We start from the raw sequence: 27,575 nt of genomic DNA, 5'->3' as shown, positions 1-27,575 counted from the left end.
TGCCCTGGGATGGCGATATAACGTTGACAGACCTTTTTTTTTTGTACTCATGCGTCCATGTGCTTCGTTTGTCCAGCGGAACTAACTGTACATCGCGCGTCCGCGGTACAGTTTCACGTCGGAAATAAATATGTGTCGGACCGCCATACCCAACCATCTTTTATACATACCCAACGAGGAACAGCTGATTACTGTAAAGCCAATGTAAGGATTATATCAGGCTATTTATCTCAGGAGCGGACATGCTGAAGTCGTCGCAGTAGTCGTTTACTTTGTGAGAAAATGTTTGCCAGACCGTTTCGTGTCAAATCCAACACCGTAATCAAAGGATCAGACAGGTGAGTCAGTGGTGCTGCCTGCTGTCAGCTCAGTCCAGACTTTTGCTTGTCGCCATTTATTGCAGTTTATGTCATTTTGGTTATGTAGTAGTTTATTGAAAACCTCTGCCCACATATTAGACTTCACCTGACGTTGCTGGAACAAGTCAAAACTGGAGTAGTCCTTGTGTTAAGCTTCATGTTTGTCCATGAAACTATGTAGATTCAGACCCCAGCAGTATATGAGTTAGTCGTAGTTAGCTATTCTGAATGTCCATGAAATTCCAGCATCTGGACTGAGCTGATATACCAGCTCAATATCAGTTGGCAATATATCAATATTCATCTAGGATATTGTAATATTAGGATTTTTGCTCACGCTGTAATTTAAGGCGAGATATTTCTTTGTAAATGAACACAGCATAGCCAACATCAGTCAGATTTCTCCCAGAATGATCTCTGAAATACTTAAGTATTTTAGTTACATTTGAACATGTCAGTTTTAGTCAGACTTGTAATTTTATTAATAGCATTTTCTGGCTATTATATTGCTCAGCCTTGTTTATTAGGATCCATCTGAGGCTGAATATTTACCAACCATTCACCAGTCTTAGACAAAATACACAAATAACACTGACATTTCTTGACATTTATTTTTCTTTCTTTGTCTCTATATTAGACAACCACAACTGAAAAAAAATGAAACGGAATACACATTATAGTACATGCAATCAATAACTTCAACCTGTTAAATCTGAGTAAAGTATGGGCATTATTAGGTGCAAATAGATTTTTTTTAATGAAAAGTATTGCAAAATATCGCAAATGTAAAATATGCAAAATATGTATCTCTAGAGGTAGTTACTGCTAGTATAACATTACCCAATGACTTGTTTTTTATTACCTTTAGGAGAAAGCTCAAAGCTGACATATCCGCAGCCTTTCCCTCACTGTCTGCTGATGAGTTGTCTGAGCTGGTCCCCAACAAAGAGGAATTAAATGTAGTGAAGATTTATGCACATAAGGGAGATGCTGTGACACTTTTTGTTCTTCACAAAAATCCACTGTTCTTTGAACTGGAGAAACGACTTTATCCTACAGGTAATAAGGATGTTAAGTTACATTGAGGTGAATGAGTGGATAAAATACTGTAACTTTAAGTAACTTATTTTAACTGTGCGTCGTCATGTTTTTCAGTGTATGTGCTTTGGCGCTACCCTGCTCTCCTGCCAACATTCAGGACATGGTCTCCGGTGCTTCAGAAGTTGATTGGAGGAGCAGGTACGCTTCTTTTTCTAACATCAAGACCTGGACAGATGTTTAATACCGTCCATTTAGATTAACATTAAGTGACACATACCGTGTTTCCCCAAAGATCTCATGCTGCCAGGTGTGGTGGTGTCTTCAAGTGGTCTGCCAGATGTGAAACGGGGCGACTGCTGCGCTGTCACAGTTGTGAGCAATAGGTAAGTTATGGTAAAAGATTTGGACAGACTTCTAACATGTTGCTCACAGATTTAAGGGTGACACTGTTCTCCTGGTTAACTGCAGAGCTCCTGTTGCAGTTGGCACTGCTGCAGTGTCCAGTGCAGAGATGCACAGTTTGGGTATGAAAGGGAGAGGAGTGTGTGTTCTCCATACGTACATGGATAATCTCTGGTGAGTAGCCCCCATGTTTCTGCAGATTTCTATCCTACATTTTTGTGAATGAATGTTTTTGTTTAGTTCGTCATTTTCTTGCAGAGAGTTAGATGAGAAGATCAATACCACTCTCATATCTGTCCTTTCATTATGAAGCGACAGCCAGGAGATGGTTAGCTTAGCTTAGCATAAAGACTGGAAACCGTAGGAAACAGCAAGTCTGGCTCAGTCCAAAGGTTAAAAAGATGCACCTCCCAGCACCTCTAAAACTCACTTATTAACACGTTATATCGTGTTTGTTATGTAGTGTTATGTGTTTCGCGGTGCAGTGACTTCCGCGAGTCTCTGCTGGTTGCCTGGCAACCTCACAGTGACAAAACTCTAGGAAGACACTGTGCCGGGACAAGAAATAGTCAAGACATAATATGTTCATTCGTGCGCTTTAGAGGTCCTGGTAGACGAGCCGTTTGGCCCTGTTTGCAGTCTTTATGCTAAGCTAGGCTAACTAGCTACTGGCTGTAGCCGCTTATTTACCGAACATGATATGAGAGTGGTATCAATCTCCTCATGTAACTCTCAGCAAGAAAGCGAATAAGTGTATTTCTCAAATTGGCAAACTATTCTTTTTATATTGAGATCACGGTATCAGAATCATCCACCCATTTTCATTTTTATTATACTCAATAACCTCCTATAAAGAAATCTCCAAAAAAGTCTCCGATGCAGAGCTGATACTGTGGAAGTTTAGATAATTGTAGCCAAACTTATGATATGACATTCACTGGATTCTGTGCAACAGTCGAGTAAACCTTACATGTGTGTTTTTTCTATACCCTTTATTTAGGGCTTTCGGAGACAAGTCCGGTCCTCCTTCTTTACCGGATGCAGAGAGTGAAGGACAAGGGCTGGATGGAGAGGAATGTGAGGTAGATGAGGAAGAGGTTGAGAAGTGTGTGGAGGAGGAGGAGGAGGAGGAGGAGGAGGAGCAGAGGTCCGGTGAAACGATCACAGATCAAGCCTGTTCTGGTATTGAGGAGCTGAGTCTGGCTGAGCAGGCGGGACAGAAGGGTGAAAAGGTCAATGAGGAAGAGGAGGGCAACCAGGACGACCAGAAAATGCCACAAGGTATTAGATTTAAATGAAATCTCCCTTCATATTTATTAAAATGTCATTCAAAATGGAAGTATTTGAAGTTGTAGATCTGGTATTGAAGTATTTAACCACCACAGTTGCACTGAATCAGCTTTTAATAAGACTCAGCTTCATAATTACTGTTATCCCAGATTCAAATCAAATTGAGACATTCACTGCTAACTGGTTGCAGGGCAGGCTTGAGGGGCTGAGTTATTTTTGTGACCATATGAATGTGTGTTGTTGATACAACTGGAAAATAAGATTAGCTGATGTGGCAAAAATGGGAGCATGTTCAGAGAAAAGGATGTGACCCAGGCCATACTCTGATTTCACAGAGATAATGGATGCCCTGCTGTTGCAGTGTTTTCTCCATGCTCTCAAGAGCAAGGTGAAGAAGTCAGAGCTCCCTCTGCTGACCAGTACATTTCTCCGCAACCACATGTTCTCCTGCTGGTAAAATACAGTTCATATTTTTTATAAATGCTGAGGAGAAAAAGTTTAACGTTTAATACTGAAAACATCTTGATTTTTTCAGCCCAAGTGGAAAGCAACTTGATATCAAGAAATCCAGCTATAAAAAGGTATATTCGATGTCCAGAATGTGTGTACACATGGAAATAATTTATAATTCCACCAATAAACCTTTTATTAATGTTTTTTCCAACAGCTGTCTAAGTTTCTACAGACCATGCAGCAGCAGCATAACCTTGTGCGCGTAAAAGAACTGACCAAGGGTGTGGAGAGTATTGTGGAGGTGGACTGGAAACATTCAGAGTGAGCCAAGTTATGCCTCAACTTAAAGAACTACTTGGTTGAGATTCAAACTCACAGCCCGCCCACATTCAGATTGACTAGCCCTTTGCTTTTTCTTTTTCTTATATTAACACATTATAGACTGCGTTCCTTCAACGTTCCTGAGGGGAAAGGCAGTGAAGCGGCTCCGGTGCAGGATGGAGGGGAAGGAGAAACTCCGTACTATCCACCTGAGATCACCACTCTGTACTCTGTGTCATCTCGACTGGAGCCTCTCTTTCTGGATGCAAACAAGAGGTGTGTGTGTGTGTGTGTGTGTGTGTGTGTGTGTGTGTGCAGAGCTTTCCATAAGCGCCTGCTGTCGGCCAAACAGTCAACTGCTCATTTAAGTCCAGCCGACTCCTTTATTCTATTAAGTTTTGACTCTAATTAAATAGTTTTGATTAACAAGTTGTGATTTGCTATGCGCGTAGGCTACATTTTACGACTTCTAGCCTCTGCTTCAAAACAGTGCATGCATGATGATAAAGAAACGTGCCTATCTGTCTGTATTGGTCCCGCCCCCACATGCTCTATATGGATGTGTGTGTGAGCGCGCTCAGTTGAGAGGCTGTGTCGTGCCAAGTAGAGAGTCATCTTCAGTGTTTGACAAATATTAGCAAAATAATTGATGACAAAACACATTAAGAAAAGCATTGATTGCACAGACGGGGGACACACTAAAACAGGCAATGTTGGCAAAGTAACAGGTTGGCCTGTGTCATAGGAGGAAAATGTAGGCTGTGCAGTCATTTTACACCTAAATTTCCTACAATGCTTTTGTATTTTTTGCCATCGACTAATTGTGCAAACTAACGTCAGATGCCCCAAATCATGCCTGTGTGTGTGTGTGTGTGTTTTCCTCACCGGGACTCTTGATGCATCCACATGTTGCATGGTTCAGACAGCTGGAGGACAGAGCAGGGAGAGTTGAAGCTGATACACAAGTTTCATGTTTACTTGAATGAGGTATTGAATCCCTACCAGCTGCAGGAAAGCTGTTCTGGAGCTGACCTCGACCTCTGACGTACCTGCGAGGGCATAAGACAACATTCCCATGACATATTATAGTCATTATAGTCACATTATTCTTAATCTGAGTCTGTGTCTGAAATCACTCCATTGTTCCCCCTTCCTTATATAACTGACTGTTTGCTGTCTGTTTGCTCTATAATTATTATTAATTTGATATTCCGGACACTGATGGATCATCGTTTTGCGTCATCTCTTAAAGCTGCAGCATTTTTTGCATCTATAAAATGTGACGTGTGGCATTGTGGGATTGTTAGCAGAAAGTACTTTTTTGTTCTATAGGGATTTTTCACAGCAGATGTAAATAAATAAAATGAACAATGGCTCACTTCCATTAAAGAGCTGCTCCAGTTTTAAGGTCCTGGTATTGTGCATGCAGGCTCACCATTGCGCTGTGCTTTTTCTACTCTAACAAGTCAAAAATGGCTGCTGAGGTTATTTTTTCACTGTTATGGTTCATTTTCCAGTCAGTATACAGTGCATCCGGAAAGTATTCACAGCGCTTCACTTTTTCCACATTTTGTTATGTTGCAGCCTTATACCAAAATGGATTAAATTCATTTTTTTCCTCAAAATTCTACACACAACACCCCATAATGACAACGTGAAAAAAGTTTATTTGAGATTTTTGCAAATTTATTAAAAATAAAAAACCTGAGAAATCACATGTACATAAGTATTCACAGCCTTTGCTCAATACTTTGTTGATGCACCTTTGGCAGCAATTACAGCCTCAAGTCTTTTTGAATATGATGCCACAAGCTTGGCACACCTATCTTTGGGCAGTTTCACCCATTCCTCTTTGCAGCACCTCTCAAGCTCCATCAGGTTGGATGGGAAGCGTCGGTGCACAGCCATTTTCAGATCTCTCCAGAGAAGTTCAATCGGATTCAAGTCTGGGCTCTGGCTGGGCCACTCAAGGACATTCACAGAGTTGTCCTGAAGCCACTCCTTTGATATCTTGGCTGTGTGCTTAGGGTCGTTGTCCTGCTGAAAGATAAACCGTCGCCCCAGTCTGAGGTCAAGAGCGCTCTGGAGCAGGTTTTCATCCAGGATGTCTCTGTACTTTGCTGCATTCATCTTTCCCTCTATCCTGACTAGTCTCCCAGTTCCTGCCGCTGAAAAACATCCCCACAGCATGATGCTGCCACCACCATGCTTCACTGTAGGGATGGTATTGGCCTGGTGATGAGCGGTGCCTGGTTTCCTCCAAACGTGACGCCTGGCATTCACACCAAAGAGTTCAATCTTTGTCTCATCAGACCAGAGAATTTTGTTTCTCATGGTCTGAGAGTCCTTCAGGTGCCTTTTGGCAAACTCCAGGCGGGCTGCTATGTGCCTTTTACTAAGGAGTGGCTTCCGTCTGGCCACTCTACCATACAGGCCTGATTGGTGGATTGCTGCAGAGATGGTTGTCCTTCTGGAAGGTTCTCCTCTCTCCACAGAGGAACTCTGGAGCTCTGACAGAGTGACCATCGGGTTCTTGGTCACCTCCCTGACTAAGGCCCTTCTCCCCCGATTACTCAGTTTAGATGGCCGGCCAGCTCTAGGAAGAGTCCTGGTGGTTCCGAACTTCTTCCACTTATGGATGATGGAGGCCACTGTGCTCATTGGGACCTTCAAAGCAGCAGAAATTTTTCTGTAACCTTCCCCAGATTTGTGCCTCGAGACAATCCTGTCTCGGAGGTCTACAGACAATTCCTTTGACTTCATGCTTGGTTTGTGCTCTGACATGCACTGTCAACTGTGGGACCTTATATAGACAGGTGTGTGCCTTTCCAAATCATGTCCAATCAACTGAATTTACCACAGGTGGACTCCAATTAAGCTGCAGAAACATCTCAAGGATGATCAGTGGAAACAGGATGCACCTGAGCTCAATTTTGAGCTTCATGGCAAAGGCTGTGAATACTTATGTACATGTGATTTCTTAGTTTTTTATTTTTAATAAATTTGCAAAAATTTCAAAAAAACTTTTTTCACATTGTCATTATGGGGTGTTGTGTGTAGAATTTTGAGGAAAAAAATTAATTTAATCCATTTTGGAATAAGGGTGTAACATAACAAAATGTGGAAAAAGTGAAGCGCTGTGAATACTTTCCGGATGCACTGTATCTATTGCTATGTTGTACCTTAAAATACCTTGGAAGCACACTGGACAATAAACTCAGAGTCACACCACTGACATCCACAAATGCTACCAGACTCTCAACTCAAAGAACTCTGTTGCGCGCCCCCCCCCCCCCCCCCCCCCTTATGTTACTGCTTTACAAAAGAGTTCGGTCCATAATACTCTACCACTTCCCCTGTTTTTTCACCCACTGTCTGTCTCCAATAAAAAGTTGTCCTGTGTTACGCACGTCGCTTCCAAAATCATTAGTCTCCTAATCCCCAACCTCCCTGATTTCAATAACAGAGCCATCACTCGCAAGGCACTCAGCATAGCACATGACCCTGGACTCCCTCTCAACCTATTTTTCATTCTACTCACATCTGGTTGCAGATACAGGACACTTAGAAGGAACAAGGCACTTCTGTACAAATGTATGTTTGTTGTGTGTTGTTGTATGTACATGTATCCGTGTTTGGGAGGCACGCATAATACACATTCTGTGGACAAGTTTCACCTTTGTGGATAATACAAAAAAATCCATCCATCCATCCATCCATCCACCCATCCACCCATCCACCCACCTGAAACGAAACACAGTTGGGCAGCTAATGTCCTTTGATATGCTTCTTATATTACCCATTTAACTTTGAAGTCCCCCTCCACTCAAAAATGGACACATCTTGTGTCCAGTGCTTTAACTTTGCTTGCAACTTTTGCATATTCATAGATTCTTGATTTTTCAATGAGGGAGAAGGATTACATATAATTTAAAGTCTTAACTAGGTTTGTAACACTAATTATTATTCCAAGCAGAGTATTTTTAAATGTCTTAAAACATGTCTGGAAGGGACCTTTTTAAATAGCTATGTTCATGTTTTGGGCTGTTTTGTACTGTGTGTATTTTTCTGTTAAGTTTTGTGCATTTTAAAGGTCCAGTTAGCTTAGGATATAAATACTTGTCCCTACAACGATAAACATTAAATACAAAAAATGAATGCATACAAATAGCTTGTTGTTGTCTCTGTTTTTGTTTCTGAATTGGTGTTACATTCAGTAGTATTACAAAACTCCCTAAGCTGAAGATACACTGATACATTTTCGCATATTCTCATTTATTCTGTACTTATGTGTGCTTTGGTGCCCCTACAGGAAAGGAACAATACTGCAGCCTGCTGAAGTGAGACATATAGTCACAGAGTATGTGAAGAAGAATGAACTGGTGGATGAAAATAATAAGAAGTAAGTAGATGCTTAAATTCTATAAGAGGAAATTGGTGTGCTGTAGAGTGCAGTGATATCAGAGCATGTTGTCATTGTTAACGTCATCAGAGTATATTCACGGCTTTCCATTTCACAATCAGTCAGCTGACATAAACGGAGGAAGAATCTGTGTAATCGAACAACACTGGTTTAATTATAAACTATATATATATAATTATATATAATCAGTTTAAATATAACTAACCGTAGTAAAGGTCAGCCTCAATGGCCACTGAGCAAATACCGAGCTGACCCAAAGCCATGTGATGTTGTTATAATTGGCTAAAATGCTTAAATGTGACTCTGAAACTGAAGAGACATCCCATGTTTCCTTCTTGGTCACGAAAATTGTGCATCTTCTGATGTGAAATAAATTGATAATGAGTGATGGGAGAAATTAGATCAAATCTGCCACGGACCTGGCATAGCTTAACAAGGCAGCATGCTCCCTGTTGAGTGCCATCCGTCCACTGTATGGTTTCCTTTCTTCAATGCTTTTCTCCCCTCTTAACAGTTACGTGACCATAAACCCAACTCTGTGTGACTGCCTGCTGGAGAAATCAGAGTACCAGGATGTAGAGTCTCTCAAGTGGGATGACCTCTTCAGCAGGTGAACATCAATAATAGTGCTAACATCTGGTTTGTAACTGCTGTTATAAAAAACAAGATATACGATTAAATAAACAAAGACGAAGTCCATAATGTTTTTAGTTCGTTTTGCCTTGAGTAAAATCCATTTTGGCACAGTGTTGAGGCTGAGTGACTAATTAGAAAACGTTACTGGTGGGAGTAATCCAAATCTCAGCGGGATTTGGTGGTATTGGTTGTAAAAAAAAAAAAAGTATTGTTTTTTCCACCCCTGGGAGTCAAGAATTCACAGTTTCGTTCATCTATTTCAATGATTTATTATTCATAATGAGTTCAAGATTTATGGCGTTGACATTTGTTTTTAAGGTTAATTTCACAGATGATGAAGAACTACGAATGGTCAGCTTGGCAAGTAGACGTTGTTGATAGTGAAGGAAGGTGAAGAAAGGTTCTGTGGTCTTTTTCTCTTCAGTAACACGAGACAAATTTGTATTTTGTGATGTAGCAAAGCCTTTTTCCATGCAGTCCTCATTACTTTGGGTAAATAAAGGTTGCATGGCTTAGTAATCATCTCCTTTGAAGCATTCAATATGTAATCAAGGTAGCAAAGTCAGTTCCATTACAAATATTCACATCTACGAGAAAGTGAGGGAAATGAGTACAAATATAGCTTTAGTTTACATGGAATTTTTGGTGATCCTATGCTGTACATTACTGTGTAAGATATACAGATGGATCGACTAGCAGACCCGATTCAACAGTATCTCTATCAGTCTCCATCTCTGACATCTAACTGTTGGTGTAGATTAAACAATGCCACCTCGTTTTCACAGGACGTTGGGAAGAATGCAGGAGTGTTATCAAGTTGTATTCCCTGGACAAGCACCCATAAAAAAGAAGGGCCACATTGAGCCCATAGACATCTCTGTGGCTTCTCGGGGCTCCAATAAAAAGGTGACAACTTTTACTATAATCCTTTGAATTGTCTGCGGTAGACCAGCAGGGATTTCTTCCAAATCCTTTCTATTGATGCTCATATAAGCATCACCAAAGTTATAAGGATTCATTCTCTGGGGACCAACCGACCAACCGACCCACCTTACCATCCCAAGAGCCGTGACGCTAGCCTGGCTAAAAATCTGATGATGAGAAACTGCCTGATATACAGTATGCACTGAGCAAGTGCTTTCTGTTTGTACAAATCATGTAATGGAGAAACTGTTCCTAAATTACCTCAAATATACTTTTGGTATTTCTGTACTGCAGTATCGTGTTACAGATGTATCAGCGGTAAGCTAATATCTGTCATGCTGGCTTAATTTATTGTTCTAGCTCATTGTTTCCATGTGCTACCTGTAGGTGACTCTAATAAAGAATCTGGAAGTGTACGGTTTGGATCCTGCAGTCGTGGCCACTGCTTTGCAGCGTAGAGTCCAAGCCAGCTCCGTCTTACAGCCAATCCCTGGATCCAAGGACAAAGTCCTGGTCCAGATACAAGGCAACCAGATTCATCAAGTCGGCAATTTGCTGCTAGGTTTGGAACTCAGTAATACTTGGAATCTTACAATCTTACAATTAATCGTTCAAATATTTTATCTGTACAAATAAATTCAATTTGTCTAATCTTTTATTTATATTCCAGATCATTATCAAATTCCTCACAAGTACATCCAAGGACTAGAGAAAGCTCCAAAAGGTGGCAAGAAGAAGTAGCATTTCAACCTGCCATACCAACCATTTACCGTCTTTAAAGCTGCTTTACTGTATGTAAACACAACAACAACAACAAACTGTAAGCCATTCATGTAATAAAGTTGATTTACTGTCATCTTTAGAAGGCTGATGAATGAACGTTAGTCTTTGTTGCTCTGATTTGGCTCCCAGAGATAAGATTCAGAGTTAAGTTGCTGATTGGATCCATCACCACAAGGTAATTCGTTTCTGATGGTGAAGAGAACTTTTGGAGAAAATTCTTCTCTCTGCGTTATTCATTCAAATCAGATAAAACATTCAGTGAAACTGATCAAACACCGATGTCTGTAGTAAAAGCATTTCAGAGGGCGGTTTCAAAATAAATAAGTTTCATTACATTACGTCACAATGTTCACAACACATTTTGTTAAAAAGGAAAAAAAAATTTAACAACCCAAATATATTTCTAAATCACATGGTGTTTATTTAAGAATTAGTCACCTGTTCACTGTATTCAGCTTTTAACATTTTATTGCTGTAGTTTGTGGATGAAATGACAATTTAAAGGGTTTGTTGGCCCTTTTTATGCCATTGTTGGACAGCCAACGGGACAGATGACATTTGGGAAGAGAGACACGGGGAATGACACGTACCAAAGGTCCCGAGCTGGATGCAAACCAGGGACGTTGTGGTTCATGGTCTGTGCCTTCCAAAACACTGGAGTAAACACAAAGAAACATGGGTACAATAAAAAGTAACCAAACCTTGCTTTAAACGAGCCAGTATTTTGTGCTGTGTTTCTTAGATGTAAAAATTGCAGTATTTCGCGTTTGGGAAGTCACCACACCAAAGGAAATTTTATATTTCTCCTGCGGTAAATTCTTTCAAGCTCCTTACAGAATTTGTCATAATTCTTCATCTGATTTTGGTTTTCGTTTTTTTTTTAAGTAATAGACTCAACTTTTAACTTTAACTGAGGCTCTGTGTAATTGCACACAGCCTCAGTTAAATTTGAGGTCAGGTCTCTGTGGCGACTGATCTAGTGTTCCATCTGCAAACTTGTTTTCTTAGTCTTTATCATGTTTGTAGTGTTTTTGAAGATGTGTTAGTGGTAAAAGCTGGAATTAGTGCATGATGTTTCCCTGAAGGCAATCAGGATTTATTTATTGTCCTGTCCAAATTCTGTACACCCAAAGGCGTAATTTCCACTGGGGATGGTGGTGACATGTCCCCTTCACTTTTGGCCTACAGTTCCAGATTGACTTTCTTACTTAAGTCTCTCTGAATAGTATCTTCTTACTGTTCAGCCACTATAGTACAGATGAGACAATATCAGAGGGACAAAGACGTCAATACACTCATCTGAGTCTCCTTCAGTTATTGTGCAAGCAACAAGCAGGAACGAGTGGTCCTGCGAGTCAGGCTACTTACAGGATGCCCCGCCTTACTGTTTTTTTTTTTTTATTACACTTAATAGTCCCCTATGAAGATGCTAGAATTCAACACCAGTCAAAGATAAGACTGTAGAGTACAGTGCCCATTGTAGTAAAGGTGTAACTACAATGTTATCTATTGGGAATTATCAGGTATCTTATTATGTATTTGTATATATAATCATGAAATTATGATTTTGTAAAAACAAAAAAAAATTTACCACCAGTTTTGATTTTGAAGAGTAAGAGTAAGTTTAGTTTGGGAAACCAAACGGAAAGTGAAGAAAATATTGACTCCTTTATTGCAGACCTGTAGTAAATAGTCCTAAAAGGATGAGGAAAAAGATAAGCGGTATATCATCAATGTAGGCCATGCTTCAAAATCAAATAGTAACAAATGCTTAAATATTAAAATATCATTGCTTTGCATACATTAGTTATAAAAACTCAGTGTTAATGTGGTATGTTTGTATGTTTGCATCCACACACAAAAATCAAGCTAAAAATATTCAAATATAGTACACATTCATCATGAGACAGTAAACTTTGTTCCTGAATAGGTTATTATAAACAGCCTTGTCAAGTGTAACAATGGCTTCTTTTTTGTTTGCTCTGGGCCTGGAAACCAATCGCAGGAAATTAATTCGGAAATTTAAACTACCATGTCAAACAGTGGAGATGTGTGTCATGTGTGACATGTTCTTTAATAGAGGGGCAGAAAAACACAGTAATAAACAAAATGTAATTGTGTTTTATGGAGTTGCAGTTCAATTAAAGGTCTGCTGAGAGAAACAAAGTCATTAACTAGTTACGACTGCCATGAGATCATTTCCTCTGTCCCCAGGCAACGGCCAAGTGCACCTGTTCAAACTTCCTCAAGGACAACGTGTCAGTAATTGTGTTTTATTATTAAAGACTCTAGACAGAAAGGTGTTTTTCTGTCTAGAGTTTTGTTTTGCAGCAGTAGGATGCCTGTCTGACGCAGGCAAAGAACTCCTGGCGAAACTTGGACTGGGTGCACACATACAGGTACATGTTAGCAGCCGCGTTGCTCAGGCTCAGCATGGTGCCAGTGTCTGCTGCTATATTTATCTGGAGGTTATAATCGTTACGATCCAAAGTGTACATGTGAGTCGTACGGAGGATGATCTGAGTTATAGCGCGGGTGACAGACAGCAGCACGAAACTCATGGACACAGTCACCAGCAGCACCACAGATTTTCTCTTCCTGGAGCGCAGCAGGGGCAGGACTTTGTTGACCCTGGAAGTCAAATCGGAAGTGACATGAACCCGATTGCTGAGAGAGATCAGGCGCAGAGTCAGCCCGTTAAGAGTGAGGATAATGAGGAAGGGGAATATGTAGGCTTGCAGCGTTTGAAACCAAACTAGGGCGTGAATGAAATGAGACGGGGCCTCTGGTTTGTAAATACATCTGGTCTGGTTGTTCTCGTAGACTGAGGCGTTAGACCAGTAATATGGAATGGCAAAAAGATGACTGAAGAGGAAAACAGCCGTTATAGTCCATGCTGCACATCTCGGAGTGCAGATTTTAGTTTTCATTTTCCAGTTGTGGATGGCGACAAAACGTTCCGCTGTAAACTCAACCACCAGCCACGTGGAGGCGTTGTATGCTCCGTAGTTAAAAACGTCTCTCAGACTGCACCATGGCTCGTAACTCCAAAATGGCTCCTGCTGGTGGTACTTAACAGAAAGCTCAAGAACCACAATGAAGATCAGAACAAGGTTGTCAGCCACAGAGATGGCCATCAGGTAGGAGGTGCTGGACCTGGAGAGCATGCAGTTCCTCCTCCAGATGATTAGAAAGGTGATGATGTTGGCTGAGGAAAAGATTTGGGTCAATAAAGGCATCTCCCTAAGAACCAATACCATCACCACATATCCATTAAATTGACAGCATGAATTATAAATGCCATAAAACAGTAAAGTATTTTGGTATGAGATGAGCCAACAGCTCCAACTCTGACACTGAGTTTTGTTGTACTTACAGGGGATACCCACGGCTGCCAGAGCAGGGTAGAATACCTCTTGGAGTGTCACCATCCAGTGTTTCTTTTGAAGGCTCATCCTCTCGCACCACAGATGGTACCATGAGAGAAGCAACATCGTCGAAGCCTCTTAGCTCAACATGCACATTCTGCTTAGGCACAAGGTGGTCACTCCCACCCCATCTCAACATACACACCATGACAGTGTGTCAACAGCCTGGTGTTATCTTGGGTGTTGATGGTTGAAGGGGATTTATGACAGCATTTATGATAGCAGGAAAAGAAAAGGCATGAATTAGGGCTGCAAGTAATGGATATTTTCGTCACCGATTAATCTTCCCAATAATGACTTTGTCTATAAAATGTCAAACAATTGTGAAAAATGCTTATCCCAATTTCCCAGAACCCACAGTGACGTCTTCAAATTGTGTCTTTTGTTCAACCAAAACCCAAAGATCCTTAATTTCTTCATATCAGTTACTATAAATGACAAAGAAATTGAGCAAATCCTTACATTTAAGAAACGATTAATCGATTGTCAAAATACTTGGTAATTAAGTTTCTTTCAATCATCTAATCGATTAACTGACTATTCGTTGCAACTCTAGCATGAATTCTCGTCAATGTCTATGGAGTTATCAAATGAAAATTAAACTTGATGACAGCACAGTACACCTGCGATAACAGATTTCTTTGGCCATTTGGAGGCAGCGGAAACAAGTTATGAACACAAAACTGACATATCATCACTTCTGATATGGCGGTCTTGTTAGCAAACAGCTGCTTATTTACATATCCAGCAGATTCAGAGCAACATCATCAGAAAAAGTGGGTTTTTAGAGATTTCAGGAGGAATCCTGGAGGAATCCACAGGAGACAACAGAGTTTTGATGAACTGAGCGAACCATATCAACAAAGTGTTGACATTTATTGTCATCATGTTACTTCAAACCAGGCCTGCAATTTTTCTTTTCAGTTACATAAGACAGCAGTTAACCTCTTTGTGACCAATGCTTTGACCGGACTCCAAATATGAAATGAAAAGCAAAAGAAAGGTTGGACTTGTTTCTCTTGCACACATTGATCTAATCTCTGAACCTCTGAAATTGGTTATCAGGTAGCTAACTTGGTTGGCTTGTCCCTTCCTTGATGTTATTGGTGCAGAGTACGAAATGGGCCATTTTAACTTAATCTAGAGTGACCTGGTCAGTGCAGTCTTGCCAGGTCCTGAAATTCAAATCAGACAAGCAAATTCCTAAAGCTTAAATCAGGAAAGAGCTCCAGAAATATGAGGCGAACAAAGAGTGAAGCTGGCAGTCTTGCACGTCCACTCCAGTGCTCGAATTGAGTTTCCTGACAAGACATAGCCCCAAAATACAAAATCCATCTATCTTTGGTCCGAGGTCCTGGCTGATGCGAGACTTTTTTTGGCTGGGCGGTAGCTCATTCATGGCAGAAAAGTCTGGCTTGCCTTCTGATTAAGTTGCCAGATGAGTCTTCGATGCTATGACAAGTCCTCTAAGGCTCTTTCCAGTTGGACTGCTACTTGGTTCCCAGGGTGTGACGTCTTCAACACCTTCTTGCATGACTCTCCCAGGATGTTCTCTCCCAGGATGTAGCTCATTCTCTCCATACAGCACATTGCGTGATTTGGTCCAATTGCGTGGGTCCAAAAAGAGTAATGACGTCTGAGTCAGCTAGACCACAAATGAGAATCCCAATAGAGTGCTGTGGGAATGAGTCCTAAAACCCGGAAATGAGTTAGCATTTTTACACTTTCGGTTCCCTCGTCTCGAAGTCACTGGGTTTTTTGAATGGGTATTTGGTTAGATGCCTGAAATAAGGTCTGTGGTTAACACAAGCTTAAGTGGTTTACACGTTTTGTTCTACGACATAAAATACGTCAGTAAATAGCCCACTCGTGAATTCTGAAGCTTTTACGTGTCTTAAAAAAGGCCGTTGCTAACAAGTGGCTAAATGAGACTTCAGTGGTTGTTGCGAACATTAACGTCTTCATGCCGAACACGGAAAGTCATCTACTCACTAGTCCGCCTTTACAGCCTCGTTGTGTTTATACTCTATATCTATCTGTCTATATATCTATCTATATTCTCTTAAAAGTTAAGCTTAGTGTTGGTGACGTTGAAGTAATGCAACCGTGGTGCAGTTTGTTTATAGCCTAACATTAGCGTTTTACTTGTGGCAGTTCCGTTTTAAAAGTGGTGCTCATTTGTGAAGATTATCTTGCTGAACAAAACGTTTAAGTATCATAAACTTTTGTTTGTTACAGAGCTTATTTTCTGCAATAATCCAAAACCTGGGTGATGCTAACTTTCTAATCTGTTGGCTAAGCTGTAGCTGATGCTATTCTCTCAATAGCATCCTCTGACACCCTCTTTAGCTTTTTCCACTGATTTGTCTGGTTGAACATTCACAACGTCCAAAAACCTCCTGAACACCCAAGTGGCAATATGTAAGGTTACTTACCTTAAAAAGCCCCTCCATTCATATAATCTTCAATGAGGTACGTCACATATTCACACCTGCAACCCTGGCACGAATCAAAATGGGGACATTGCGTTTATATGTTTGGCATCTTAAGCACTGGGATTCCCCCTGAAAATATGATTTTCATTACACTCTCCCCTGTGTTTGGCTAAAACTCGGCCACCAGTCAGCCACGGAACTGCACATTTGAATGTTATTCACACTAACAAGACTGGCATTAATGTCTTGGCCAATTGATGTAATTACAGGACTGACGCAATTTGAGTCAGATGTACCATTATGAAAACTTTGATATTTGGATGTCTGAGGATCCACTTTGGATCAGCTCTGCAATAACAGTTAATATTTGGGAAATAACCTCCACTGAGTGCTGGGTTTTTTACCCTTGTATCTGCGCACATCATTCTCTCTGAAGCCATTGCCATCTGTTTGTCTGGTGCTGGCAAATCTTTCCAAAACTCTCACACTGTTGACTTTAGAGGCAGCCTGACAAGTAGAACAATACATGTATTTGACATGAAGTGGTTACAGGCTGTTACAGCTCAGTGCATTGTAAACTGACATACCAGCAATGCACACTGTTTTGAGGTTAAGGGATTCTCTCCTCAGGCTCGCAATCAAGCTGCTCTCTCTCCAGATGCACCATCTGCTGAGATGCTGAAGACACTCTTTGGCTGTTCTCTATGAGATAAAAATGAAATATGTTTCAGTGTCTTGTGGCTAATAGAAGAAATATGCTGGAAATCTAAACACTAGTCTCTGAAGCAAATACAAACTGATATTTACAACATATGCACTGTATTAATTTGTTTTTTTACAAGTCCAATCACTATGATGACTAACACAATACTAAATTACAAACAACTTGGAATGTCTGATCTCACATGTTTTGATTTCAGGTCAGTGGAAGCACTTGATCAGTATTATTAGTTGTGGGGTTCTTTTCCTTTTTCTCAAAATACAATTCAGTGGACTTGCTTTTTCAAGTTCAACATTTTTGAATACACTTCTTGCCAAGAATTAGATGAAAACATTTGATACCACTGTCGTGTCTGTCCATTGAATATGAAGCAAATTAGATAAACAACTTAGCTAACACTAGCAAACAAACTAGAATCTTCCGGTTAGTCAGCTAGCATTGCCGAGTTGTTTTTGTAATTTGTTACTTAAATAAGGTTTAACATGCTTTAGATGTGTTAGTAGTAAGATTTGTTTTAGAACTTCGGACTGAGCAAAACTAGCCGTTTCCCCCTGCATTTATGCTAAGCTAAGCTAACTGTATCCTGGCTCTAGCTTCATACTGAAATGACAGACATGAGAGTGGTATCAATCTCATTTAACTCCCAGCAAGAGAGCGAAGAAGCACATTTTAAAAAACGTTAACGTCACAAACCACAAACCACAAAATAACTGATGGATCTAATCTTTCCATTGTTTTGGATGTGCAGGATTTCACAGCAGAGGTAGGTATCTGAGTGAGAAGACATGAGTGGTTGAAGGAACAGAGAGAAAGAAAAAGACATGAGCGCTTGTTGCTATAGTAGACGTGGTGCCATGTTGCCGTGGAAACCATGATCTGATCTTTACAGAGGAAGAAGGCTCATCTGGAGAGGATTTCATGTCTCTTGCCGAATAAAGGGTCATCTAATTATTCACACGTACTGGCCTCTTCCCAGGCTGCCCACAGTGATATGGCTCTGCTTAACTCACCGTGCAGCAGGGGTCTCCGCTCCTCCCTGCAGCCACGCACTGTGGAGATACGAGTTTACTAATGCTATGCCAACAACGCTGCTTAAAAATATGACTGTGATTACTTTGCGGTGCCGAAGTTACATAAGGCTGTAAGCCAGTCATTAGGAAAGATGTTTTTAAACATTTCTGAAATCTTTATTTGGCACTCGTCTGGCCGGGTAGAAAATGATGGCTGTGGTGTCATTTTGTTATGGAAGATTATTTCAATTTCACCTTTCCTGTTACAGTAAAGCCTGCAGTCCATTTCCAATTCCTGTGGACTTGTAGACCTTCTTTTGCTATCTATAAAATCAATGAACTTTGAAGCGACTTGAATTACGTGACAAATAAATCTTTTGTTGGCCTTTCGTCTCATTGTTTTGCCATGATGCCGCCTGTTGTGCATTAAAAACTAGAAAGACTAAATATTTTTAAGTAAACAATCCCATATTTTGAGTTGTCACTTGATGACTGTTGCATGTGCAATGTTGGATTATGTTTTTGTAGGTTGTTTTTTTTTTTTTTTTACACTTGCATTGGTTTCAGTTTAGATAACAGACTTGCTGATTGCATAACGGGTGTGTGATGTGGCGATGCTTCTTTTGTGCTTACGTCAGGATCACTGAGGTCGTCATGCATCACTGCCGCTCCAATTTACAGCTGAGAGGATCTGAAGACCGAAATGATTTGGATGTAGTAAAATATTAATCTGGTTCATCCGTTTTTGGTCTGTCATCAACAGCAACATGTTTTCTGATAATCCACAAACAGTGTTTTGAGCTTTTAATGTGGTTCATGAAAATGACAACTAGTAAACCAGTGTTCTTTGTATTATAGGTATCTATACTATCCCCCTTTGATGAAACTTTATCATTTTAGCATCGCTTCCAGGTTTATGTCATGAAATGGAGACGAAAAAACCTCTCAGGACTCTTTTGTCACTGTATCGGGGCTAACTGGGGTATGATAGCTGTGAATCCCAACAACTCTTCCAGATGGATGTCTGAATTTAAATTCCAGTGCTCATGAGGGCAGAACAGTAAAAACCTCAAAGCAGAAACTCACAGGAGGCAGATGTCAAACAAGACAGAAAAAAACCCTGTCTAAATCCTTAGAAATAGTTTAAACTCAAGGAACTGACAAGTATAATATAGTGCTTTATACCTAGTGCTATATGCTATGATTAAGCATAGTACTGAGCAGTGATGGAATGTAACTACTGTAAGAATATTTACAAGTACAAATTTGAGGTACTTGTACTTGAGTATTTCCATTTTATGCAACTTTGTGATTCTACTCCATTACATTTGTCTGGCAGCTTTAGTTACTAATTTACAGATTACAATTTTTCATGCCCATCCTGTCCAGTGAAAACCATGTATCTACAAATTTGCATTTTTCTGATAAACTGAAAGATGTTCCTATATGGGTTGGAAATGTTCTCCTACTTGTTACGCTAAAATAACTATTTAAAACCCTGGAAAATGCATCGTCACAAAGCTGAAAACAGGGCTGTTTTTCTGAGCTCATGAAAAGTTGACTTTTTACACATACAGAACAATGACGCTACAAACATATGGTGATCTTATAAAATATGATGCACAGCTGTGCATTAAACTACACAACAGTGAAAAGTAGTTAGAATTAGCACAACCTTAAACAACTACAGCAGTAAAATGCAACATACACATTAATACTGCAGCAATATTAATCCAAAAACATCATATATAATAGTAAAACACTGCTGATAATACTTTCTTTTAGTTTGAAGGTTTTGAATGCAGAACTTTTACTTGTAGTGGAGTATTTTCACAGTGTGGTATTGATACTTTTACTTAGGTAAAGGATCTGAATACTTCTTCCACCACTTCTGCTGAGTAAATGGTAATTCACACTAATGAAAAGGTGCAAATAATCAACAGTGATTAGCCAGGGGAACCAGCAGACACACAGTCTATGTCGCCATCTGTCGGTCACCAGCCAGCACAGCAGGAACACTTCACAGTTTTTTTACGAGACCTGAACAGTGATGGAATCCTGCCTGCAATAAAATGCCTTTGAAGCCATAATGTGTTGGATCTGTGTCAGAGAAATCACTGTGGGAGCATTTCAGGCCATGGTTTGAGGTGTAACCTTACTTGAACACTGTGGGCCTTACAATGATGGTATTAATTGCAGTGTTATTGTATTGGTTTGCAGAATAGCATACAGGTATTTGGTTTTATTGTGCTCTAACTTCTGTAATTGAAATAGAAAAAGGAAATCAACATAAATTAAGTATGAATTAGCACAATATTGTTGAGTCGAGTTTGAGCTAAGTTAGCTTAGCTTAGCATAAAGACTAAAAACATGGCAAAAGTAACATAAAGCTCACTAATAAGCATGTTTAAGTGTAAAAATGGATGTTTACAGGTGCTGGAAGGCAGATTTTTGTTACCTTTGGAGAGAGCCAGGCTAGCATTTCCCAAAATCTCAAGTTTATCTCAAGTAGTTCATCACAGTGATGAATAACAGTCATTTAATGTTAGCATAATTTGTAGCATAAAGGTTTCTGTGCGTTACTACCTGAGATGACGGGTTTAATTGTTGTGTGTGTGTTTCTTTTCATTCAAAGCACAAGACTTCCACCAATCAACAAGTTGGGTGTTTTTCTTTATTAAATGCCTGCAAAAAAAGTTAGCAGGGCTTGCCATCACTTCAGATTGAATTTACAATTTCGCATGTTATTCAGCTAACCTACAACACAGAGAGTGCCCCCTGAGTTTTAGGATACAGAGAGTGAACTCAGGAGATGCTGCTGTCACTGATCCATCAGACAGGCTACAGTACGTCATCATGCTGAGAGGATTGCACTGCTAAAAAGGATTACACCATTTGACATTTTCTTCTGACCAAAACTGCTTAACCACTTTGATTAGAGACCCCCTAAAAAAGAAATATATTTATGACGAAACGACGGATCAATTCAGAATATTTTTTGTGTTTTTGTGGGATTGATGTGGCTGAATCGTGGATAGGAAGATTGTTTGAGCGCACAGATGTGTCACTGCTGCCCACTGGAGTGACGGCGTGTCCAATATAGTGTGAATGTTATCTCAATGACTTTATGGAAAATTTAAAATGCCTAAAGCAACAAAGTCACATACAATACACACTGGTATATTTAGTTCCATTTTATGTATGCATTTACTGAGTCATACAGTAATTCAATGAAAAACATTATTATTGGCAGGCATAAAAAAAATTGGTGATAAGAACAAAAGAGAGTTTTTACACAGATCCCTGCACAGCAATTGTATCTAATCAAGTCAACTCAATTTGTATAGACCAATATCACAAATCACAATTTTGTATATACAAGTCTATACAATTATGATGACCAAATGTAGACAGTAAAACATGTGAAGAGGACAATTGAGCAGCTTCAGGTGTCTCCCACAAAGTAGGATCTGAGCCACACCACCTCCTCTACACCATAGAGACCTGGAAAGAGGACAGGCCACTCAAGAAGACAACGGCATTCACACAGAGAGGAGAAACAAACCAACAGACAGAGGGACGGAGAGCCATGATAACATGAAAACTAGGGAGAGAAGAAGAGAAAGGTGAGAGGCTGAATCTCCTGGGGGACGAAGATCCAGATCAACGACTGGATGTGGCTCCGACAGCCAGGAGAGAGAGAGGTCCCAGGAGAGCCAATGGATGACCGGTACAGAGAAGTCTGAGTGCAAAAGAGGTGAAGGAAGAGAAGGCCAGGGAGAAGGGGAGGGAGAGAGGGAGAGGGGTCTTGGCATCTTTTAGGGCACAGAAACAAAAACAGCAGAGGGTTAGAGAAACACAGTCGATATCAAAACATTTGCAGCCAAGGACAGAAAACACCATGTTGTGTAAGTGGAAAAAGGTGATCTTGGTGATTTCTTCAATGTGCTGATCAAAAGAGAGGGTAGGATCAAGCGTAACATCAAGATTCTTGGCTGTCAAACTTTGAGAGGTCACACAGTTGTTGAGCGTTACTGTTACTTGAACTGGTGTCTATGTCGAGCTGGGCCAATGACCAGTCTCTCAGTTTTGTCTGAATTTAGGAGCAGGAAATTGCGTGATATCCAGGATTTCACGGCAGATACACAGGACACTAGATCTCCAATTTGAGCAGCATCATCTGCTTTTACAGGCACACATAGCTGAGTACAATTTATTCCTAAATTGCTTATAATTTGGGTGTAATATATGTAGAGAAAAGCCAAGAACAGAGCCCTGAGGTACTCCGTATTTCACATCAGGTTATAATGATGTAATGTTATTATAAGAAATATACTGAGTTCTTCCAGACCGATAAGATTTTAACCATGCGAGAGCCAGACTAGAGACGCAAAAGTCGTTTTTTAGACAATCTCGGAATATGCCATGATCAATGGTGTGAAAAGCCACTGACCAGCTACTTTCAGAGTCTCGGTGAGGAGGAACGCGCCAAGATTTTGTGGAAATGCTTTGGAGAGGATGGCACCGAAGTATTTGAGATGTGTTTTCTCGTCCTCATTCACATTCTGACGGTGTTCTCTGACTGCATTGAAGCACTTGAGGCCAAATACTTTTGCATAACGTCTGTGTTTAAGGTAATGGCTGAACTGAACAGGAAGCTTGAGGGAAGGCTAAAGGACACATTTTTTGGCTTTGCTGTGAACAACAGCAGCAGCTAACCCCTGATCTGGCAAAGACATGTGAGGCTGATTTTATTGTTTTCTATGAAAGAGCCAAGAAATACATGAGTGAAAGGTATGACTTCTCTCAAAACAGCTTTGATAGCAAAGTGTCAAAGCTTGGCCCCGCAACTGCTGTGTCTTATGAGGAATACAGTGATGCAGTCCAGACTTGCAGTCTGAAATACATAGATATGGATGGACTATATGAGCAATATGGCATGGTGGAAGCTATTCTGAGCTCTTCAAAAATGGAAGGGTGCCAGAGAGTGGTATCTGAAACTGTTCCAAAGCAGATGTCCCACTTGTGAATCTCCATCCCATGTAGCAATGCACATACAGAACATATCGTTTCAATGATGACCTCAGCTTGGAGAAATGAGAGAAATCATCTGGATGTGGACAGTGTCAAAGCAGAGCTGCAAATTTGAGTCAATTTCACATTTGAGCGCACAAACATGTACTGCAAACTAAAAACTCTTGAAACAGCCATGAAAGGGCAAAAGTATGGCAAACAGACTTTCAACTATGTGGTGAGTACACTAGTGGTGACAAGGCTAGGCTAACACTCCCACTGGCAGGCTTGCTATCAGGCCTGTGGCAGCCGCTATCTGGAGTGCCCGTGACATCTAAGTAATGCAGCTGAAACAAGCTCCTCTAACTCACGGACACGTCTCTCTATATCTACCGGCTATAACTAAATCCATCTGTGGCTCTGCAACATGTGAGTGTATATATTGATCTGTTACAGATGTTGCCGGCTTACTCCTACTCAAGTTTATAATAAATTTCTATTGGATTTGCTTCACAATATATCATAATATCTGTGTTACTGAAGAGACATGTAGTGGGATTTTTTTTTTCAAATAGCAGTAATCAGTAATATACCATATTTTTGATAATAATATATTTTTTCACATACTTTTCTTGACAAAAAACAGCCATAAAGTGCCAGAAGTCAGAACAGTTTAAACATCTAAACAAAATGAAGGAAACATCTCTATGTTCACAAGTGAACATATCACCAAGGCACCCCATTACACTATATTGCTTTGTTATTTGTCCTTCCCTTTATTATAATGTTGTGATATACATAAATACATTTGCCTGAGGTATAAACACATTCATCTAATGACTCCCTGTATTACATCTGAAGCACTGCAGCACCTTTTTTACAGCCTACTTCATACTTATATGTGCAATCCATACTGTTCAATACAGTTTAATGAATCCCCTCAGGCAAATCTTGTCAAATCCTGATGGCAAAGATCAAATTGAGGTCATTCAGGGGACAAAACTATAAAAACATAAAGGCTAAAGCCAAAGGCACAAGACATTTGAAAGCAGAGGATTGGTGGCCCACGTGATATTGCATCTATTCAGTTGTATAGATGTGATAAATACTCATACTATAGTGCAGCTGGACGATTCAGAGGCAGGATGTGTCACAGTTTTGAATAAAACATCACATCACATGCATATACACTGACGTTGTAAGCGAGATAGGGACATAAATTCAGATTATCTCTCAGTCTTTTGCATTCATCAACTGGGACTCCTTCCCTCTTTTCCATCCGTCTATCAACTATTTTTATTTTATAGCCAATTCATTTACAGCCATTCTGCTCAAAAACGGTCTTCACTTATTAACATTTATCAAGGACTCTCAAGGACGTGTGGTGTGTGGCATTCACAGAGAGAAGGAGCATGTTCAGCTTGGTAGAGGTACAATTTATATATCATGAAAGTGTCAACACGTCATTGTTGGTCATTTGTAGCCAGTCTTTCTAGTGTCTTTATTAATTGTTAATGTTATAAGATACACAAGGATAACAGGCCCTTCAGGGAGAGACATTGAAGATCTTTGAGTGTACTGAATTTGGATTTTGTTGAGGGTCTATGTCTCAATGAGCAGTGATATGGAAATGCATTCAGCAGTGAATAGATTACTTTATCAAGAGAACACTCATTCAATAACATGAGGTTAAAATAAAGAATATTTGAGTATACATGCTGTATTTCTCGCGGAACTGGAAAATCTGGTGCTGCTCTGCCAAAAAAATGTTTTATTTTCATTGAAAATTAATGGTTATATATCACTCCATAACAAGAGTGAGTTCACTCTCTAAAGCACTTTAAACTGCATTTGTATGAAGCTGCGCTCCGTGAAGAAAACTTAAGTTAAATCACCTATAATTAATATTTCCATATTAACAATGGCTACTTTTTTACGTCTTGTGTCTCAGAGTTAACCGGTTGGGGTATGATGGTAAGGTTGGGTTGAGATTGAGCATCATAAAAAACGAGGGTCAGCGATGTGTTTTGGGCTCAGGATGATACAAGGGGAAACACAGATCGATAGCGGAACAGGCTTCGACACAACTTCAGCCAGCAACTTTACCTTTGGTTCACTCTCACTGCTATCACAGCGTCATTTGTCAGCTGTAGCAGAAAACTTTTTTTCAGCAAAAAAAGCTATAAAAACCTACTGTGTACACATAATGTAAAAAGCCTCAGATCAAACCAATCATACCTGGGGTGAATGTGAGTAGTGAATGTGAGCCATTATTCCTTTATCATTTATTCCTACTTTTTCTCTTTTCACTGTTTGTACCTCTGTGATCCAGATGTCATGTCTCTGTGAGATCTTTGCTTGCTGTCAAACCTGAAACCTCAACCTCTCATTTTTCACGTTCACAGAACAAATGTACTTTAACCTCTCCATTAATCCCTCCTTCCAACCGTTCTCCTCTGTTTAATTAGATGTGCATGTTATGTCTATATTTTTCAAAGTGACAGTAGACAGATGATTTTAATATGGAAATCATTTAGAATAGAGGGTGAACCACTTCAAAGTAATGAGAGGAATGAAGCTCAGCTCTTATCTCACCTGGAGATGAAGCATCTTCCCTTCACCGTTAGATAGAAACAACACATTTTGTACACTATAACCTAATAGATGCTACAAAAGTATGTGATATATCATAATTTTCCCTGATTATACTGTAATCACAACACTGTCTTTCCGTCAACTTAAGTGTTGTGAAAGGCGGGTTTGTTTAAGCATCTCTCAGCTAGTTCAACATTTTGGAAAATGTGTTTATTTTCAACAAGAATTCAGGAAGTTACTGCTCCTGACCCAAGATAGTCCAGCACATAACCTCCCATAAAAACATTGATTTTGTACGGATTTATCAATCAGGACAAAGCATGTTCATTAATGAGCTTTAGAGGTGCTGGTAGGTGGACCTAACCTTTGAAGAGAGCCAGGCTAGCTGTTTCCCTCTGTTTCCAGTTTTTATGCTAAGCTAAGCTAACCATCTCCTGGCTGTAGCTATGTTTACTGGACAGATATGAGATATCAATCCAGCTCTGAGTAAGCGTATTTCCCAACATGTCGGATTAATTCCTTTAAAGTGAACATCTTCATGTCTTAACATTTTCAAATGGGATACATTTAAAATGACAACATACTGTATATCTTTCAGTAACAAAGAACCAGTTTATGTTATTGACCCATGGCTCTTTTAAATGCAGCTTGGCCTGAGCTTATAGCTGAAGTGCTTTTAGGGTTGGGGGGAGGGAAGGGTGGCTGGCTGGCAGGTGGCAGGGGGCAGGAGGGGGCATACACTGTATATATTTCTCTCCCTGTTGTTCATGGAAATGCTAGTCATGACAGACAGATGGTTTGGAGGGCAGGACCAGAGATCATGTCTGCCTTTGGATGTCCTCGCAGAGTCCAGCTTGGGGACGAATTCAGAACAGCTCTATCTCTCATCCCTCCTCCCGACTGCTCCCAAAGCCCCATATCAGTCGTAAATCTTAAACCCTGCAGGACAGCTTTGCCAATAATGACAAAGCTGCCCCTATAGGTATTAAATGACTTTTGCATGTTGCACTCTGTCAACTTCAAGACCTGCGACTCTGTGTGAGCTGCATCATGGCCACTGATACAAGACAAACAGAAGATACATTTAAAAAGCAGGTTTAAGTTGGTCACCGATGACAAGTTTGAAGAGATGGTACAGGCATATACAAGTGATAATATAGATGATGAAACGCTTGGATGGCTCTATTAACTCTACAGAACATGTTACATCAACATATGTTGCAGAGTTGATGTAACATGTTCTGTAGAGTTAATAGTGCCATCCAAGCTTTCCATATTGAATTATGTCAAATAAAAAACCACAAAGTTTGCATCAGTGGCTATGATGCAGCTCACACAGAGCCGCAGGTCTTGAAGTTGACAGAGTGCAACATGCAAAAGTAATTCAATACCTATTGGGGCAGCTGTGTCATTATTGTCAAAGCTGACCTGCTGAGAAAAAAGTTGAGAAAAAAGTTTTCACACTGGCCAGAAAACAGATAGAAAGGTTGTAATGTCTTCATTTTATGCCGTGTTTATTTAAAAATCTCTCCATATAAGCTACATAGTACCTAAACAAAAGGTGTATACTGCTGATATCTTCATGGGGAAAATACAGCATCTACAAACAAGAGGTGTTTCACTTTTACTGGTTTGTTAAATAAAATAAACTTTATTTGGATTATTTACAGTCCATAGTGTGTGAAGCACATGAGAGGAAACTGCTGACAACTGTATTAAACTGTCAGCAACAGCTAACAGT

At 40.1% G+C, this 27,575-nt stretch overlaps 1 protein-coding gene and 1 pseudogene across 3 annotated transcripts; one reads left to right on the top strand and one right to left on the bottom strand.

Moving 5' to 3' along the window:
• Positions 1–149: 149 nt before the first annotated feature.
• eif2d (eukaryotic translation initiation factor 2D) lies at positions 150–11,344 on the top strand. 3 transcript variants are annotated; one of them, XM_070909853.1, is made up of 16 exons: positions 150–338; positions 1,228–1,418; positions 1,515–1,598; positions 1,693–1,783; positions 1,869–1,976; positions 2,803–2,899; positions 2,930–3,083; positions 3,428–3,545; positions 3,628–3,673; positions 3,760–3,866; positions 3,987–4,142; positions 8,179–8,268; positions 8,804–8,899; positions 9,711–9,831; positions 10,237–10,411; positions 10,520–11,344. In XM_070909853.1, the coding sequence occupies exons 1-16, from the start codon at positions 283–285 to the stop codon at positions 10,588–10,590; spliced, it is 1,761 nt and encodes a 586-aa protein (XP_070765954.1). In that variant the 5' UTR covers positions 150–282; the 3' UTR covers positions 10,591–11,344. The 3 variants fall into 3 exon arrangements, with proteins under 3 accessions (XP_070765954.1, XP_070765953.1, XP_070765955.1); XM_070909852.1 differs by having other exon boundaries at positions 2,803–3,083; XM_070909854.1 differs by lacking the exons at positions 2,803–2,899; positions 2,930–3,083; positions 3,428–3,545.
• Positions 11,345–12,944: 1,600 nt separating this feature from the next.
• Positions 12,945–14,112, bottom strand: LOC139288461 (probable G-protein coupled receptor 139; annotated as a pseudogene).
• Between the last annotated feature and the right edge of the window lie 13,463 nt (positions 14,113–27,575).

The sequence above is a fragment of the Enoplosus armatus genome, chromosome 8, assembly GCF_043641665.1.
Source record: "Enoplosus armatus isolate fEnoArm2 chromosome 8, fEnoArm2.hap1, whole genome shotgun sequence".
Classification (NCBI taxonomy): Eukaryota; Metazoa; Chordata; class Actinopteri; order Centrarchiformes; family Enoplosidae; genus Enoplosus; species Enoplosus armatus.
The sequence above is the reverse complement of the archived record's forward strand: the minus strand, read 5'-3'. Positions and strand labels throughout refer to the sequence as shown.

Bases quoted from the DNA above. Each gene is read 5' to 3' on its own strand.
- eif2d (XM_070909852.1), top strand. From the start codon at position 283: ATGTTTGCCAGACCGTTTCGTGTCAAATCCAACACCGTAATCAAAGGA. The intron at 3,546-3,627 runs GTAAAATACAGT...TGATTTTTTCAG, and splicing joins AACCACATGTTCTCCTGCTG to CCCAAGTGGAAAGCAACTTG. The intron at 3,674-3,759 runs GTATATTCGATG...TTTTTCCAACAG, and splicing joins AGAAATCCAGCTATAAAAAG to CTGTCTAAGTTTCTACAGAC.